This window comes from Marmota monax, unplaced genomic scaffold, assembly GCF_021218885.2.
Source record: "Marmota monax isolate L192 unplaced genomic scaffold, Marmota_monax_Labrador192_F-V1.1 WCK01_AAM20220418_F8-fsc00114, whole genome shotgun sequence".
In the NCBI taxonomy this organism is placed as follows: Eukaryota; Metazoa; Chordata; class Mammalia; order Rodentia; family Sciuridae; genus Marmota; species Marmota monax.
Genome location: NW_026694943.1, coordinates 2,724,143 through 2,743,655, shown reverse-complemented (window position 1 = coordinate 2,743,655; position 19,513 = coordinate 2,724,143). Strand labels below are relative to the sequence as shown.

The 19,513-nt window shown below is 39.1% G+C and overlaps 1 protein-coding gene across 3 annotated transcripts in view; it reads right to left on the bottom strand.

The window, feature by feature from the left end:
* Positions 1-19,141, bottom strand: part of Pcmt1 (protein-L-isoaspartate (D-aspartate) O-methyltransferase) — a 43,734-nt gene extending 24,593 nt beyond the window's left edge. For all 3 annotated transcript variants that reach the window (XR_006847983.1, XM_046427426.1, XM_046427425.1), the window contains exons 1-3: positions 18,898-19,141; positions 3,905-4,009; positions 1,992-2,023 (exon numbers count right to left, since the gene is read on the bottom strand). Coding sequence is in view for 2 of the 3 variants with exons in the window: in XM_046427426.1 (XP_046283382.1) it covers positions 1,992-2,023; positions 3,905-4,009; positions 18,898-19,126 (366 nt within the window). In the remaining variant the exon portion in view is untranslated. The remainder of the gene's footprint in view (positions 1-1,991; positions 2,024-3,904; positions 4,010-18,897) is intronic.
* Between the last annotated feature and the right edge of the window lie 372 nt (positions 19,142-19,513).

The window sequence follows — 19,513 nt, the reverse complement described above, 5'->3', positions numbered from 1 at the left end:
TCTCTGCAAAAATTCTAAAAAAATATATATATATATTTTTTGTTTTTGAGGTAATAGAGATTAAACCCAGGGGTGCCTCTACCACTGAGCTTCATCTGCAGCCCCCCTTTTTTAAAAATTTTTTAATTTGTTTTAATTAGTTACACATGATAGTACAATGATCTTGACAAATCATACATTTGAATCAGATCCCCTTTTTTAAATATTTAGTTTTTAGGTGTAATTAGACACAATGCCTTTATTTTATTTATTTAATTTTATGTGGTGCTGAGGATCGAACCCAGGGCCTCGCATGTGCTAGGTGAGAGATCTACTGCTGAGCTACAACCCCAGCCCCATCTGCAGCCCTTTTTATTTCTTATTTTGAGACAAGGTCTTGCTAAGATACTGAGGCTCACCTTGAACTTGCAATCCTCCTGTCTCTGCCTTCTGAGTTGCTGAGGCTATAGATAGGAGTAACTGCACTCAGCAAAAATCCTAAATTTTTGTGTTGCAAAAATACACTAATTTTGGGCTGAGGCTCTACTCAGTGGTAGAGCGCTTGCCTAGCATGTGTGAGACACTGGATTCAATTCTCAGCACCACATATAAATAAATGAATAAAATAAAGGTCCATGCATCTAAAAAAAAAAAATACACTAATTTTTTTAATGGCTTCTGTGTTTTTGTCATGTTTTAAAAAGTCATCTCTATACAATTTTTAGAAATAAATATAAAGTATTATTATCAGTTCATAAGTGTATATGTAAAATTTATTTAGGATAAAATTTAAGAGCTTCTCCAAGGATGGGGGTGTATCTCAGTGGTAGAGAGTCTATTCAGCAAGCACCAGGTCCTGGGTTTGATCCCTAGCACTGCAAAAATTTAAAAAAAAAAAAAAAAAAAAAGCTTCTCCAACCCAAATAATTGAAGAGAATCAGAAAAGCTATTGTTTTCTCCACCAAAATCCAACAGAGTACTCATTCAAACAACTGACATTTAAAACCCAAGAAAATTCCCAATAGATTGGGCTGGGGATGTGGCTCAAGCGGTAGCGCGCTCGCCTGTCATGCGTGCGGCCCGGGTTCGATCCTCAGCACCACATACAAACAAAGATGTTGTGTCCACCGAGAACTAAAAAAATAAATAAATATTAAAAAAAAAAAAAAATTCCCAATAGATTAAAAGAGCCAGATCACTAAAACAGTTCCTTCTCAAGATTACACGGCTTCATAGTTGCTATACTTAACCATTCCTTAGTGATTTTTTCCAAATAAAATGTGAAATACTCAACTTGAGATTTCTAGAACATGCCCACTGTACTATTCAATTACTCTCTCCCTTAATGAACTCATCAATAAATAACCAGTTAAGGGCTGGGGATGTGGCTCAAGCCGTAGCGCGCTCGCCTGGCATGCGTGCGGCCCGGGGTCGATCCTCAGCACCACATACAAACAAAGATGTTGTGTCCGCCGAGAACTAAAATAAATAAATATTAAAATTCTCTCCCCTCCCTCCCCCTCCCCCTCCCTCTCTCTCTCACATCTCTCTCTTTAAAAAAAAAAAAAATAACCAGTTAAGTTAGTGTGAATGTCATAGATACTAATGAGAGATGCAAAAAACTTAATATGAGAGATTCTACCAAGAAGAGCTCCTTTTAGATATCATGAATAAAATAATATAATAATTACAATAATACAATAATACATAATTCACAGAACACAAAGTAAATTTAAACATTTTTTTAAAACTTTTTAAAGTGCTGGGGATGTGGCTCAAGTGGTAGCACGCTCGCCTGGCATGCGTGCAGCCCAGGTTTGATCCTCAGCACCACATACACACAAAGATGTTGTGTCCGCCGAAAACTAAAAAATAAATATTAAAAAAATTCTCTCTCTCTCCCTCACTCTTTAAAAAAAAAAAAAGAAGATTTTTAAAGCTTTTTCCCCTAAGAAAATAATGGCAGAGAAAAATGTGATCCATTTGTAACTAAATGAACAAAGTCAACTTACCATGTGTGGAGCACTGATTGTTGCTTGGAAACCTGCAAAACAAGAAGAGAACCACTGATACATTCAGTTGTGAAAACATAACCAAATATTTCGTGTAGTTCCTTTTCTAACATCCATACGTTGCTTTTCACAAAAATTCTTTTTTATTTTTAGAATAAGCAAAACAAAACCCAACATTTGTACTGATACATAGCAGTTAAAATCAGAAAATATTATCATGAGAAAAGGCTCATCTAGCAAAAGAGATCACACTATTTCTAAAAGTATTTCTTTTTTAAAAAAAAATTTTTTTTAGATGAGTAGACCTTTATTTTATTCATTTACTTATACATGGTGCTGATAATCGAACCCAGTGCCTCACACATACTAGGCAAGCACTCTACCACTGAGCCACAGCCACAGCCCCTCTAAAAGTTATTTCTAAAAATTATTTCTTTTGTAGGTTTTTTTTTTTGGGGGGGTTGTTGTTTGTTTGTTGTTTCTTTTCTTTTTGGTACAGGGGATTGAACCCAGTCACATCCCCAGCCCTTTTTATTTTGAGACAGGGTCTTGCTTAGTTGCTTAGGGCCTCAGTAAGTTGCTGAGACTGTCCTTGAATTTGAGATCCTCCTACCTCAGATTCCTGGGCCACTGGGATTACAAGTATGCACCACAGTGCCCAGCTTCTTGTATTGTTTTTTCAGTAAGCTGAGAATTGATAGATTTTATACTTAATTTTTCCTTTAGATTTACTTTTTTGGTGTGGGGGGTACTGGAGATTGAACTCAGGGGCTCTCGGCTACTGAGCCACAGCCTTATTTTATACTTTATTTAGAGACAGGGTCTCACTGAGTTGTTTAGTGCCTTGCTTTTGCTGAGGCTGGCTTTGAACTTGCGATCCTCCTGCCTCAACTCACAAGAACCTGGGATTATAGGCATGTTCCACTGTGCCCCCAGCTAAATTTACCCTTTTTTAAAAAAGGACTTCTATATATAATACATATGCAAAAAAAAATTGAAAAACTAAATTATTTCAAATTTAAAACAACTTAAAAATAACTAGGCTAGGGATAAAGCGTAGTGGTAAAGCTCCTGCCTAGTAGGCACAAGGCTCTGGGTCTGATCCCCAGCACTGCAAACAAACAAACAAAAAAACCCTAGATAATCAAAGTAGCTTAAGAGACTAATAAACCATTCCAATTTACTTTCTGTATTATCACCTAATGTTAATTCATATTCATTTTTGGCTCTTAGTTTCTTTTCTTCCAGTGTTACTTTCTCAAAACTTATTTACCTGCTCTGCCTCTGAAGCAATTTTCACTGAGCGGTGGTAGCAGGTGCCTTCGGGGTTCAGAAGCTCCCCAGGATCTTCTTGCTGACTGTCACAGTGCTTCAAAAGAAGACAGAATGGCAGCTGGCCGAGAGAATCCTGAGGCACTTCTAAGCCTCAAAGGCGCCCACTGCCAAGGCTCAGCAGTTCAGCAAAACCTGCTTCAGGAGAAGGAGTTAAATATGGAACTTTCTAAAAACAAACACAAGCCAAAATATCCGGGAAAGTAAAGCAGAAAAGTCACTAATAAATTAATTACACTTATTTTCTTAATTATTGATTTTAAAAATTAAGGCTAACATGAAAGAAAACTCAACATTAATGCCCCTGGAGAAAACAGTACTCAGCTACAACTAAATTTTCATTAAAAGTTTTCTTTTTCATTAAAAAATTCTAAATATTTTTTCATTCTTTATTACCAATATACATTGGGGGAAAAACCAGAAAAAGATATATCATTTCATTAAAATGGATTTGAGATTATGAGAGTTACCGAGTCATAAAACTCAAATTGGCAATATGATTATAAATACATGTGTCCCAGTCTTACAAAAATTAGAGTAAAAGAAGGAAAATGTGACATTTTCGGGAATCTAAAGCTTACCTATTGATTGTGGAGAATCCATATATGGGTTACATTTTGCATAGTGCGAGCGGTCTGTAGCCAGCATTACTTCAAATACTTTATCTGTCTTGATGATTCCATTTTCTGAAATGAATAGGGCAAATATTTTAAGCAAAGAGTGACATCATATATATTTCAGATTTATTACTCTGGCTGTACTGTAGGACTGGACTGGACTAGAGTAACCTGGTCTTTAATAACACTAGTCAGGATGGGGAAAAGTAGAAGGTGGTGGTGAGAGTAGGGATAATGGTAGAGATAAAGTCATCCAATGATTTAAGAAACTCTGAAGAAGGATCAGAGATGAGGAGAAAAAGGAAAAGATAGGAAAATAATTCAGTTAGGGGCTAAGGTTATACAAAGTGAAAGTATTCAGCAACGGGCTGGGCACATGGATCTGGAGCTCAGAAAAGAGATCTAGGATAGAGGTATAAGTTTCTGTTTAGATAGATGGCAACTGAAGTAATGAAAGTGAAGTTAAAGTAGCCAGGGAAGAATACATACAGAAGAAAAATGAAAGCCAACATTTGAGATATGAAAGCAAATGGAAAGGAACCACAACAGAGGTAGGATAAAAACCTGGCTGATATTGCTGTAGAGTCCAAAAGCAGTGAAATTTTCAAGAATATTTTATATATATATCTCATCTGGCTTCCCCAACATTTAGTTCTTTGAGATTTAATAAATGTTAAACTTCAATAATCCTCATGGTACCATGCAAATAACTAATGCTCTCATTGACTTTTTCAATATGCTAGCTGACAATGACATATCAGACACAACACAACATGCTTATAGTATGATTATAATAAATAAGATAGCCTACTTCCTGTCATCACAGATTTAAAATCTGTTAAGAATAAACAAAAATGGGCTGGGGATGTGGCTCAAGTGGTAGCACGCTTGTCTGGCATGCGTGCGGCCCGGGTTCAATCCTCAGCACCACATACCAACAAAGATGTTGTGTCTGCCAATAATTAAAAAAATAAATAAATAAATAAATATGTTTAAAAAAAAAAAAATAAATAAATAAAAAAAAAAAGAATAAACAAATGAACATGACTTTAACAATTCAAAAATGAATGAAAAAGTCAATCAAAACATGCTTTGATTAGTTTTGACTACAATATGAATGACCATTTTATATGAGACTACTTCAGAAAAGTATCATGGAAAGTCTAAAATGCTATACAAACTAACACAACTTATTCATCAATTACGGCACTTTCAATCTCGAAGGTAATAGCAGCCACCAGAATCTGAACTTCTCCACAGAGTTGCTCAAAATACCGAAACATAGATTAAGAAGGGGCTCAAACAAAACCACACAGGATCTACACCATCACATTACTAAGAGACAGAATATCCAGACTTTAAATTATCTATAAATAGAAAAAAAAAAGTGCTCTTGCTACAGTTGAACACCTGTGATCACAGAAAGCAAAAATGGGGATTCAAGTTTAAGTTTCTAAGAGCCTGTTACAGAGACACACTCCTACAACTCTAGCTACTCTGGAGGCTGAGATAGAAGGATCACAAATGTGAAGCCAGGCTTGGTAACTCAGTGAGTCTCAGGATGGGGATGTACTCAGTGAAGCATCCCTAGGTTCAGGTGCAATCACCAGTAATGGGATGGGGGGAAGTGGATCAGGAGCTAGGGTTGTGGTTCAGTGGCAAAGCATTTGCCTAGAGTATGTGAGGCACTAGGTTTGATTCTCAGCATTGCATATAAATAGAATACAGGTTAATAAATAAATAAATTTTTAAAGAAGATTATTGTGTTAAAAAAGTCAGTGGGTCAACAAAGGGTGTCAAAACTCAATAATAAATAATCTTTTTCAACAAATAGTGCTGGGACAAACGAAGAGCCACATGCAAAAAAATGATGTTCAACTTTTTCCTCATACCATATACAAAAATTAATTAAAAATTTATTGAAGACCTAAATATAAGACCTAAACCCATAACACTCATAGAAGAAAATACTGGAGTAAATCTTCACAAACTTAGATTTGGCAATGAATTTTTACATATGGCAACAAAAGCATCAAAATTAAAAATTTGTACTTCAACAGATACCACTCAAGAAAGCAAAAGATCTGCATGCCTGTTATCTCAGCAACTCAGGAGGCTAAGGCAGGAGGTTGCAGGTTCGAGGTCAACATCAGCAACTTAGCAAGGCCCTAAGCACTTAGGAACACACTGTCTCAAAATTAAAAAGAATATAATAAAAACAAAGGACTGGAGATGTATCTCAGTGGTAAAGCACCCCTGGATTCAAACCCCAGTACCAAAAAATTAAAAACAAAGAAAGCAAGCAAGTGAAAAGATCACTCATATAGTGGGAAAAAATATTTGTGACTCATATATTTAAGAGGGTGCTTACAGCTAGAACATGTAAGAAACTCTTACAATACAATATTAAAAGACAAATAACCCAAATTAAGAAATATGCAAAGGATCTAACCAGATATTTCTCTGAAGAAGAAATGCAAAAAGCCAATATGCACATGAAAGCTAGACATCATTAGTGAAAAGAAAATGCAAGTTAAAACCACAATGAGATATCATTTCATATTTGCTAGGATAGCTATAATAAACAGTCAGATAATACACCAGAAGTGGTGGTAGGAACCTATAGTCCTAGGACTACTTTAGCCCAGGAGTTCAAGGCCAATCTGGACAATATAAGAAGACCCTGTCTCTTAAATAAAATAAAATGTGTTGGCAAGAATGTGAAGAAACTGGAACCCTCATGCACTTCTAGTAGGAATATAAAATGGAGCAGTAACTTTGGAAAAACAGCTTCTCAAATTGCTAAAGACAGTCACCATATGACTCAATAGTTCCACTCCTAGACATACAGAGAAGTGAAAACATATGACCACATGTAAATTTGTACATGAATGGTCCCGGCAACATTATGTAGAAAAAACAAAGCAAGAGGTGAACTGGGGATGTACCTTACTGTAAAGTGCTGGCCTAGCATGCATGAGCGCATGAGTTCAATCCTCAGAACCACAAAAAAGAGAATAAGCAGAAGGTGGAAATATTCATCAAAAGATGAATGGCCTCTGGTAAAGGTTGCATAAACTAAGTTCTAAGGATTATAAATTCAAAGCCAGACTGGGCAACTTAGAGAGGCCTTATCACAAAATAAAAAGGGCTGGAGATATAGCTAAGTAGTAGAGTGCCCCAGGCTCAATCCCAACTACTTAAAAAAAAAGGTTAATTTATGCTACAACATGGTAAACTTTGAAAAAGATTACGCTAAGTGAAATAAGTCAGTTATAAAAGAACATATATGATTCCATTTAATGAAATGTCTACAATCAGCAAATTCATAGAGATCAAAAACATCTGTACATGGTGGTTCATACCTATAATACCAGCTACTCAAGAGGCTAAGGCAAGAGGATCATAAGTACCAGGCCAGTCTGAGCAATTCAGTGAGACCCTGTCTTGATTTTTTATGAGGGTGTAGCTCAGTGGAAAAATGCTTGCCTACTATGTGCAAGGCCCTGGGTTTAATCCCCAGTACTAAGGAAAGGAAAAAAAAAAAGTAACTATTAAGTTTCTTAAGAGCAATGAGCATTTTCAAGCAATTTCAGGAAATAAAGCACAAGTCAACAATTAAAAAAAAAAAAGCCAGATGCAGTGGCACATGCCTGTATTCCCAGATGCTTGGGAGGCTGAAGTAGGAGGATCCCAAGTTCAAAACTAGCCTCAGCAATTCAGTGAGGCCCTAAGCAACACAGTGAGACCCTGTCTCTAAATAAATACAAAAATGGGATGGGCATGTGATTCATTGATTGTCTCTGGGTTCAATCCCCAGTATCAAAAAATAAAATAAAAATTGATAAAATTCAGTCTGATTAAATCTTTTTTTTTTTTTTTTGGTACTGGGGATGATGATGATGATTGATGATAATGATGGAGGAGGAGGAGCTTTATTGGGCCATCACTGTGTGTTTTCCAAAATTTCATCACAAGGTTGTTTTTATATATTTTTTAACCCATGACCCCATGTTTTGAAAGATGCCTAAATCAAAGAAGATTACATTTACTAAGTTTTTAAATCATTTTCCTGTTTTGGGTCATCTATGATATATATAACTATTATTCCCTCAAATGTTTCTATCAAACAATAAAGTAATTTGATGTTTTACTTTGCATGTATAGCCAAATTAGAGGTAAATGTGCAATATCATTAGGCTTTCAGAAACAGTGACAGCTTGAGAACCACCCATTTGCAATCTGCTTGCAGCCCTAGGTTCTGAGGACCCTAATTAAATTGTTATAGTAATGGATAATGGTCCAAATATACAACTGATATAAATGAGTAGTAGGATTTTAAAAGGCACATATAACAGAATCCAAACCATAAACCAAATAATTAAATGTCTGAAAAAAAACAGTGTGTTTCTAAGGTTTCTCTATCCAACTTGAGAGGCAGTTGGACTTGGTGGTGCATGCCTGTTATCTCAGTGGATAAGCCAAATTTCAGGGGGAAAAAATTAGAAAACTAAAACATGGCAGGGTCTCAAGCAACTGATAAAGTGTTTTAAAAAAAGGAAAAGCTTTTGACTTTCCTCTTCAATAGCAGAGATATATGTGACATGAGACACAAAGAATGTGGGCTCCACTAGATTTCCTGTGTAAAGGATTATGCTATCTGCAAATAGAAGGGCAGTTTACTTCAACCTGTAAGATTACAAGCTCAGCAGTGTTAACAGTCATAAATATTAACAATGGTTACTGCTTCTCAACTTTTTAAAATTAACAAAGTGCAGAATATTTATTTACTGCTCAGAATAAAATATAAATACTATCAACTTTTGTAAAAGAATTGCTAGTGAACTGGAAAATGAGAGAGGGAGTTCCCTACTACCCTTAAAAAGTAGAAGGGTTAAGATTAAGAGTTAATGCCTGTTCATACATTATGGAACAAGAAACAAAAGTATATAACTCAAGAGTTACACAAGTAGGGCTTAGGATGCTCAGTGGTAGAGTACTTGCAAGCATGCCTAAGACCCTGGGATCAATTTCCAGAAGAAAAAACAAATTCCAAACATAGACACAAGCTGGGTGCAGTGGCACATGCCTGTAATCCCAGTGGCTCAAGAGACTGAGGCAGGAGAATCACGAGTTCTAAGCCAGTCTCAGTCTTAGCAAGGCCCTAGGTAACTTGGCAACACCCCGTCTCAAAATAAAAAATAAAGAGAGTTGGGGATGTGGCTCAATGGTTAAGTGTCCCTGAGTTCAATCCATGGTACCAAAAAAATAAAAAAGAACTGGCAATAAATATAGCAGAGCCCCTGGGTTCAATCCCACTGCCATTAAAAAAAAAAAAAAATAGCAGCCACAAATGAGGAAGCAAAAAATTATGATGTAACAATGTGGGGGAAGAGGGGTTTGTACTGTGTAATACTTATCCATCTTGGCAGGAGGGTCAGCAGATGATGTCTAAAGTTGACAGAACAAGAAATAGTAAGCTTGGCTCAGTGTTGTGTGCCTACAATCCCAGCACTGTGGAGGCTGAGGTGGGATGATCACTTGAGCCCAGGAGTTGGATGAAGACATTTGGGCAACATAGCAAGTCTTCAGGTTAAAAAAAAAAAAAAAATCACCTAAAGAATCAAAAACAGTTACAAGTGGCTCACTCTAGGCAATGAATTTGAGGTAGGGAGGAACAGGATAAACAACTATTGCTTTTTATTATCTTTTAACTATGCACATACATAACTGAAATTTTATCTTTTCAATGCTCCTAACATCTCCTAAAACCTGCAGAGAGACAGAGGTCCCTATCATAGAGTATGTATGAACACCCATGTGCAAAAACACACACACACCCTCTATACTTAGCAATATGAAGCAAGGACTCCGTTTCCTTCCAGTGACAGAATTTTAACTGGAGGCATTTCTCTAGCCTCCCTGTAATTACGTGTAAGCTTACAATTAAGTTCTTCTCAATGGAACACAGGCAGAAATTACGCATGCAACTTCCAGATCATGCCCTTAAAACAAGTGGGTGTTCTGCTCTTTCTTCTGTTTTCCTCCCTACGGGCTGGACTGTGGAAATGGTGGAGATAAACTATCTTCAACTTTGCAGATGTGGGAAAGAAAAACGCAACAAAAGAGAAGAAGCCAGATCAACACCATGAAAATACTGTATAAGCCCTGAAATGCTTACAGTGTGGGTTGTTATTGGAAAGAAATATTTATTTTGTTTAAGTCACTGTTTTGGGGTCTTTGTTACAGCAGTTGGACATGTACCCTAGTGCACAATACATATAAGAAGGAATATGAGAATAGAGTGGAGATAGAACACGGGTGTAGGTCATTTAAGACACTAAAGAGGTCTGAAAACTAAGCCTGAGGTTTACACTTGATACAGAAAGCACCTGGAAACCTGAGCAGAAAACTAATGTGACAGAAAGCAGTATGCTAGGAAAATTAGTAAAAGGGGCAGAGTGAACCTAAGTGAGGTAAGTTAAAAACTATGACAACCAGACAGCAGCTGCATCACTCTAAGCATGAACTAGGAACCTAGACTGGGATGGTACTACAGTTTGGATCTGGCCTGTCCCCCCAAAAGGCTCATATGTCCCCAGCCTGTAGCAGTACTGGAAGTGATGCAAACTTTTAGGATGCGAGGCCTAGTGACTCAGGTCACCGGGGGCATGCTCTTGAAGAACATCATGGGACCCTGGTCTCTTCCTTCCTCCCCATCCAGCTTTTCCACTTCTTGGTCATGAGCTGGGCAGCTTGTTCTGCCATAGACTTCTGCCATGATGTGCTGCCTCACCACAGGCCCAAAGCAGCAAGGCCAATCGATCATGAAATGAAAACTCCAAAACTATGAATCAAAATAAACCTTTCCTAAGTGTATTATCTCAGGAGTTTAATGACAAAAGGCTGATTAGCACAGAACATTGGTACTGCAAAGTGGGGCTACTGACTCTAGCTATACCTGAGACAATATGTAGAGAAGCCTTTCGGAATTGACTCCCAGAAACAATCTGGACGTTTGGAGAAATAACCTAGAGAAAGCCTAAAATGCTGTAAGCAGAGTCTAATAGATGACTCATGGAGATTCAGAACACCTGAATGCTCACAGGAATACAGACAGTAAAGGCTATGCTGATGAGGCTTCAGATGGAAACAAGCATTCTATTGGGAATCAGTCATCCTTAGGATACTGTGTCAAGGAATTTACCTGATTTCATCTATGCCCTGAGACTTTATGGGAGGCTGAGCTTAAAGGTGACAGACTAGTTTATCTGACAGAGGAAATTTCAAGGCATCAAAGCATTCAGGCTATGGCATGAATACTACTATCTGCTTTTAGTCAAAGTTACTGTGAGAACTGGGAAGAAAAATAAGAGCACAATGATTAGATGGTGGGGTAGACATGAATCTTTGGGAGCCAGGGACAGAAGGCTATAATTTGGGTCTGGAATGCCCCCAAAAGACCCATGTGTTAAAAGGCTCGGTCCGCAGCTTGGTACTAGTGGAAGTGGTAGAAACTTTAAGAGGTGGGTCCTAGTAAGAGGTCTTCAAGTCATTGGTATGTTCCTGAAAGAGACTATGGGATCCCAGTTTCTTCCTCTTTCACTTCTCGACCATGAGGAGAGCACCTATGCTTCAAGAAGCTCTTTTGCTATGATGTGTAGCCTCGCTAGATATATAAAGCAGCAGGACCAACTGATCATGGAATGAAACCTCTAAAATTGTGAGCCAAAACAAACCTCTTATCTTTATAAGCTGATCATCTGAAGCATTTGTTACAGTGATGTAAACTGACTAACACAGATGATATCAATGAAAATAAGTGAATGGACATGAAAGACATTTGTAAGAACTACTGAGTTAGTTTAATTACCGAAAGAATCAATAATTATTCCAAGACTTTTGATCTAGGAGAGTAGAATGGAAGGAACACCGGCAGAAATGAATAGGAGAGGGCCAGTGCTGGAATGAAGCAGATGATTTTCAAAACACACAGAAACTTTTTTTTAAACTTGTTACAACATTATAACTCAATAGAAGTATACCTTATTATATTAATTTAAAAGACTTAATAGTTATTAATCATTTATCCTATATTTCTTCTCAACTATCCATAATGAGAAGTTAACATTCAACTTTTACTACACATCTAGAATGAGTAGGCACCATGGTAAAGCTCCAGACACATCAAGCAAAAAAAGTATAAAGGGCTGAGATTTAAGTTCATAGTACAATCAAAGAAGAATTTTATGTGATTAAAAAAAAAAACCATATCATACATCTTCTATTCTTTAATCACCTTTAATTGATAGATACAAGTAAAGTTTGTTTTGATGCTGCCTCTCAAAGGAGAAGGATATGTTCCATGGATTCCTTTTCATCTTATCCAAAACTCTAAAATGTAGGTAACATTAGAAGTTAGAGTCAAGTGCCAGGCACAGTAGTGCACGCCTATATTCCCAGTGGCCAAGGAGGCAGGAGGCAGGAGGCAGGAGGCTGAGGCTGAGGCAAGTTCAAGGCCAGCCTCAGAAATTTAGTGAGGCCCTAAGCAACTTAGTGAGACCCTGTCTCAAAATAAAAAATAAAAGGGCTAGGGATGTAGCTTAGTGGTAAATTGTCCCTGGGTTAAATCATCAGTACCAAAAAAAAAAAAAAAAAAAGGGAAGTTATCGGCAAACTATTAACTTCTGTGGCTTGATCCTAAAACATAATACCCTATAAGCAGTCAGTATGCAATCCATAATATTACTGCTTTAAAAAACCACAGAATCTGATTTGAAATCATCCTTGAAGACTTAGTGTATATTCAAATCTGATAAAAAAAAAATCCCATCTACAATATCCCTTACAGTGAAATGTTCAACCATTCTTTGCTTCAATGTATTCAATGACAGAAAACACTATGTTCAAAGGCAACTCTTTGATTGTTAGGATAGCTTTGTGAATTCTTCCTTATAATGAGCCAAAATCCGCCTCACATTTGTCCTGGTTTGACCCTTTTCTACACAACATTTCTTTAAATATTTAAACACCACTGTTTACTAAAACCTCTCTGCTAAATCAAACAGCTTCAATCCTGCTAAAGCATCATATAAAATGCTGATTCTCTTTTTATCTTCATCATCTTGTGTAATAATCTTTGTTTTTTTGATTGTTACCCTTTAAGCATGTCAGCGAGAGCAAAAAACAACACAAATAAAAATATGTATAATAGTACAATGGAGCCTTTTCCCTCATACAGCCAAAGATCACATTAAATGAAATGCAACACAACCAAGTATCTAGACCTAGTGAAATCCTAAAGAAGTTTCTGTGATAGGGATATATTCTATATCTGTACTGTCCAGTAGGGTATCTACTACCTTCTTGGGCCTTCTGAGCTCTTGAAATGTGGCTGGTATTTCTGAAGAATGGAATCTTTTATTTCATTTAGTTTTAGTTAAGTTAAATTTAAGTAGCACATTTTCTAGATTCTCAATGAGATTTCATGACTTCATGGGACTGGGGTTATAGCTCAGAAGTGAATGAAGCACTTGCCTAGTATGTCTGAGACCCTAGGTCAAATCTCAGCACCACTAAACAAACAAAGCAAGCTCCAATTTCTTAGGATTTTACTAGCTGGTTATATTTATCCCAGGTGCACACAAAAGTGTCATATTCTTGTCTCCAATTCCCCAGATAAAAGTCTAGCACGTGCTATGTCTTCTGTATGGAAAGCTTGTCTCTCAGCTCTACCTGCATGCCTTGTCCCTTTCCCTCCACCAAATCTTTGCTCAAATGACACTTTAATGAGAATTCTCTCCCCTACAACTATAAACCCACTATCCCATAATCTCCATCCTTCCCTATGTTGCCAATTATGATGCATTATATGACATACTATACATTTTACTTGGCTGCTCCTACTGTAAGTAGATACAAAAGCAAGTGAATGTTTGTTTGCTCACTGCTATATCCCCACAGTGCCTAGAATATAAAAGGTACTTAGCTGGGTGTGGTGGGGAGTACCTGATTCTCAGGAGGCTGAGACAAGAGGATAGCTTAAACCCAGGGGTCAGAGGCAAGCCTGGAAACATAGTGAGACCCCAATTTTTAAAAAAAGAAAGAGGGCACTCAAATAGTACTTGACTGATACGCAAAACGACACAATCAAGGATGCACAAGAAACAAGTAGAAACAATTGATGCATTAGGGTAGTAGATATTTTTTTACAAATATCAACAGGTAAAAAATTAGCATTTAGTGCCAGGTATGCTGGTGCACACCTGTAATCCCAGCTGCTCAGGAGGTTGAGACAGGAGAATCACGAGTTCAAAGCCAGCCTCAGCAATGGCGAGGCACTAAGCAACGCAGTAAGACCCTGTCTCTAAATAAAATACAAAAATAGGGCTGGGGACGTGGCTCAGTGGCCGAGTACCCCTGAGTTCAATCCCTAGTACAAAAAAAAAAAAAAAAAAAAAAAAAAGCATTTGAAACAATTGTTTGCATTGCTTTACAGTGCTCAGTATAGTATTTAAAATCTATTAGTTCAGCCAGGTATGGTGGCTTATATCTATAATACAACTCTGTAATCCTAGCAACTTGGGAGGCTGAGGCAGGAGGATTGCAAATTCAAGACCAGCCTCAGTAATTTAGAGAGACCTTGTCTCAAAAAGAAAAAAAAATCTATTAGTTAAGAGTTAATTTTCTATAAAACCTCTGATTTAGATGTCCACCTCATGTACTCTTGAAGTTACCTCAATAAAAGTAGGAAAAAAAACCTCTAATATAAGTATTCAACAGTCACCTTTCCTGGGTTAAGCAGGCTCACAGTTGTTATAAATTAAGCTAATTTGTTTCATGAGCACATTATTAATCTACAATCATAAAAAAACTGAACTGTTATAGACCTGAACTGTCCAACATGATAACTACTGGCTACACATAGTTACTGCAGTTAATTAAATAAGATATAAGTCCATTTGTCAGTTGTTCTAACCACATTTCAAATGCTTAGGGCCATGAGTAGCTAGAAGTTTGTTAGAGTCTGTAAACAAGTCAGGATGGCACCTGGCATTTTGCCAGATAAATGTTAGGGTCTGTAAACAAGATGGCGCCTGGCAAAATGCCAGAGGGAGTGGTTTGTGAAGTAATGCCAGGAGCCATTAAGTGTGGAGATTTCTTATTGGTTGACTGCTGTATCTAGTTTATGCTAATTAAGATAAGCTGAGTGGAATGTATAAATATCCCTCTGTTGTCCTACAATAAAAGGCTCCCACTCCTGCTGTATCCATCTACACAAGTTATTCATCACCCCCCGCCCCGCCCCCCTTATTCTGCTGCAGCGGGACTACGGCAGAAGTTACCATCCTGGACCTCATAAATACAGAACACCACAGAGAATTCTATAGGGTAGAGCTGTTATAAAATTTTTCTAAAACTTCACTTTAATGCATAAAACTGATTTAGCTGAGATATTGGCAGAACACAACCTTGTAATTTCCAGTTCTATAGTCTATATCTATGGTTCTCAAAACACGATCCCAGTACCAACCCCACTTAGGAATTTTTTAGAAATATCAACTCTCAAGCCCTAGCAATCTATTTTACCAAGCTCTACAGGTGATCCTGGAGAATTCTAAATCATGTTCAAGTTTTAGAGTCATTGTTCTAACAGAAAATAAGCCATTGGATGACAAGAAATCTACTACTATAGACTATAAATGATCGATCAACTATGAAATCATATACAATCATATCCCTATGAGGTCTTCTTTTTGGGGGGAGGAGTGCCAGAGACTGAATTCAGGGGCACTAGACCATTGAGCCACATCCCCAGCCCTATTTTGCATTTTAATTAGAGTCAGGGTCTCACTGAGTTGCTTAGTGCTTGCTTTTGCTAAGACTGGCTTTGCATTAGCGATCCTCCTGCCTCAGCCTTTGGAGTTGCTGGGGTTACAGACATGCACCACTGCACCCAGCTATTATGATGTCTTCTAATACAAAAACAAACAAACAAAAAAAAACTCAGTATACACTTCAATAAGTTATAATATTACATTTGAATAAATTGTGAACTTGATATCTTTAAAAAAAATTAAAACTTTAAACCACGGCATAATCACATTTCCATCTTTTCCTAAGGTTACAATTAAATGCTTTTAATTTAGAGAATGAGAGCCTAGCTCAGTGACAGAACACTTGCCTAACATGCACAAGGCCCCAACTTCAATCCTCTGCATGGAAGGGGGAAAAAAAAGCACTTTAATTTAGGAAAAATACACATAGGGGAAACATGAAGAAGGAAATATTTTCAAATTGTGCCCTAACTATAATTTTCACATGGGCAAATATTACTTTTGTAATAAACTAATAAATAAAAATCGATTAACAAGAATTACCTCAGCAAGAAGTTAAAACTAGGGGCTGGGGGGGATAAAGCTCAGTTGGTAGAATGCTTGCCTAGCATGCACAGGCCCTGGGTCCAATCCCTGGCACCACCAAAACCAAACAAACAAAAAAGAAGTTAAAACTAAAGTTGCATAATTGTTACAAAAGAAACTAAACAATTTGAATACTCCTAATTTCCTCTTACCAGTCATAGATTTAGCAGAAAACTATTATTTGCAATATCGACATCCAAGTATGTTAAATATTCCTTATTCAATTTTCTGACAGAAAAACATCCTTAGAAGTTTCAGCTAAGAACAGTGTGTAATACATTAAAATAAAATCACTGGGAAAAGATCTCATCTTGGTTTACCACAAATTTGTCTCAAAAAGGAGAGACTTTAAGTGCCCAGTAGATGACAAATTTCTGCTACAGCCAAGTGTTTACTTTGATACCGTAGTGGTGGAAAACTACTTAGTCATGCACAGAATTTTGTGTAGTTTAAAAGCAACAGAAATGTTTATAACATTGAAAATATTTACAACATATTGAACTTAAGTGTAATCCATCAGAAGCTAAATCATACTTCATACTATTGCCTGGGTACATAAACATCAACTTCCAAACATCCTTCCATAAAGTGAATGGTGTCAATGGTTAACAAAAATTTGACATCTATTTAAAAAATGTTTGTGGTACTGGGAATCAAACTCAGGGGAGCTCTACTACAGCCAGTCCTTTAAAATATAAACATACACACACACACACACACACACACACACATATATATATATATATATATATATATATATATATATTTTTTTTTTTTTTTTAATTTTGAAATAGTATCTTGCTAAGTTGCTGAGGCTGTAGTGATCACTGCCTAAATCTCCCCAGTCCCTGGGATTACAGGTGAGTGCCACTGCACCCATCTAAATTTTGACATCTAAACACTCTTATTACTCTAATACTAAGGACACAATTTCAACATTCTAAGTATTGTTTTTTAAAAGTCAAATAATTAATATATTAAGTACCAACCAGTCTTATTTCTGTCATTCACTTCTGCATGCCTAGTATAGATTGAGGCTTACAGCGTCACTTGGGATTGGGGGGGGGGGGGGAGGAATGAATACTTTCTTTGGAGATACAATTTTTTTCCCCTAATGATTTCAGCCCTCAAGGGGATTACAAATGGAATTGAGAGACAAGACAAACTCTTGAAAAGATGAAAAACAGGACAATTAAAACTGTCACCTGGCAAGATATGTTTATTTGCAAAGTTAGTGGCAGAGAGAGCTGTAAATTCTGACCATAATGAGATTAGTATGGACTGCAGTCCTTCCGGTCACCCTTCCAGAATATGAAAGTGAGCTGGGCGCCGCTGAGGCTGCACGCCTGTAATCCTAGAGACCAGGAAGGCTGAGGCAGGAGGAACTCCAGTGCAAAGCCAGTCTCAGCAACTTAGAGGAGGACCCGGTCTTAAAATAAAAAATAAAAAAGGACTGGGGATGTGGCTCAGTGATGAACCGTCCCGGATTCAATTCCTAGTGTAACAAAAATGAAAAAAAAAAAAAAAAAAAAAACTATAGAGTATCCGGGTGCAATGGCCCCTGCCCCACCACCAGCCGGCCCCTGCTTGGTCTCTCCAGTGACTTGAGAGACTGCAGCAGGAGAATCGCGAGTTCCAGGCTAGCCTCTGAAACTTATTAAGGCCCTAAACTACTTAGTGAGATGGAGAAAAATATTAAAAATAAAGAATGTGACACAGCACTCACCCCGCCCTAAAATTATCATCAGGTAAAGAATGAAAGACAGAAGGAAACTTTCATACAAGGTTTTTTAAACCTATGGTAGAAAAAAAAAAAAAAAAACCACCACATTCCACAGGCACAACCGTTTCCTGGATTCAGGACTTATAAAGGTGCCAGAAATACAAGTCTCTTAGGAACAGTGTCCCCTCATCCTCTCTTCTTTCGCCCCTCACGGAGCTTTCCAGTGGACAGCCGCCCGAGAAATTTCTCCGAGTATCCGCAATGGCCATACTCTCATCTTCCTCTCCCTCCCCTCGCCGGTATCAGACAGTGGCATCTCCCTCCAAAGGAAAAAGCCGAGGGCGGGGGAGTCAGAATAAGAGAGAAAGCTTGCAGTGAGGACGATCAAGGAGGAGGAAGGTGAGAAAAAGCGGGGGGCGAGGGTGCAGAATCCTCGGTCCCAGCCCAGCCCATCCCCTAGGAACGCAGGCCCACACCTCCCCACCCCCAAGTCACGCCCCTCGCCTACCAGACAGCGGGCTATCACAGGACAGCTGCGCCGCACCCTGGCCCCGCTGGGAGACGACTGCCCCTGCCCCACCACCAGCCAGCCCCTGTTTGATCTCTCCCCTTCCCGTCCACGTCGCCGACGAGTGACAGGTCCCGGGGGAGGCGATCGCAAGCGCACGCCGTTCCGGAATACCGGTGCAACCAAGCACCGAAGCCCTCCAACAGGCGCGGGGGTGAAGACAGAACGTTCCGGACGGCTCGGGGGACCCAGTCCAGGCCCAGGCTGCCCAAGCTGGCCCACACCGGGCGGGGGTGGCACTTACTGCGGAGATTGTGGATAAGCTCCGAGTGGCTGGCGCCGCCGGATTTCCAGGCCATCGCTAAGCACACCCGGAGCAGGTACAGAACCACCTTCAGCGCGGCGACGGTGCCCAGCAGCTTTCCCAAGAGTGAGACCACCTCCCACACGGTCACCGCCCCGCTCCCGTCCCCGGTATTGCCGCCGATATTACTGCCGTCGGCGTCGCTGCCGCCACTGCGCGCTCCCGGCATCCCCCGCGGCACGCATGCGCTCTGTGACGCCGCGCGCCCTTGGGTGCGGCCGGGTGGGGCCGGAGGCGGGGGAGGCCCGTTGCCCTGCGGCGGTTGCGGGTGGCTGCTGCGGCTGCTGGGGGACCCCGGGGAGGTTGTGCTGAGTCAGCACCACCGCCGCCGCGTGCCCTTGCTGACTTCGCCCTGCGGCCGGGCCGATGGTCCCCAGAGCTGTGGGTCGCGTTCCTGCCTGTGGCTCCTGTCACCGTGTGCGGCGGCGGGCTAGCAGGGCCGATCTGTACCGCGACTGCAGGTGGCTCCGCCGTCGCCGCCGGGTCAGCTGTTGCAAGCGGCCAGTCTGCTCCTATAGCTGTCCAGATTGTTAGACGGTGGGCTTCCTCCGTCCTG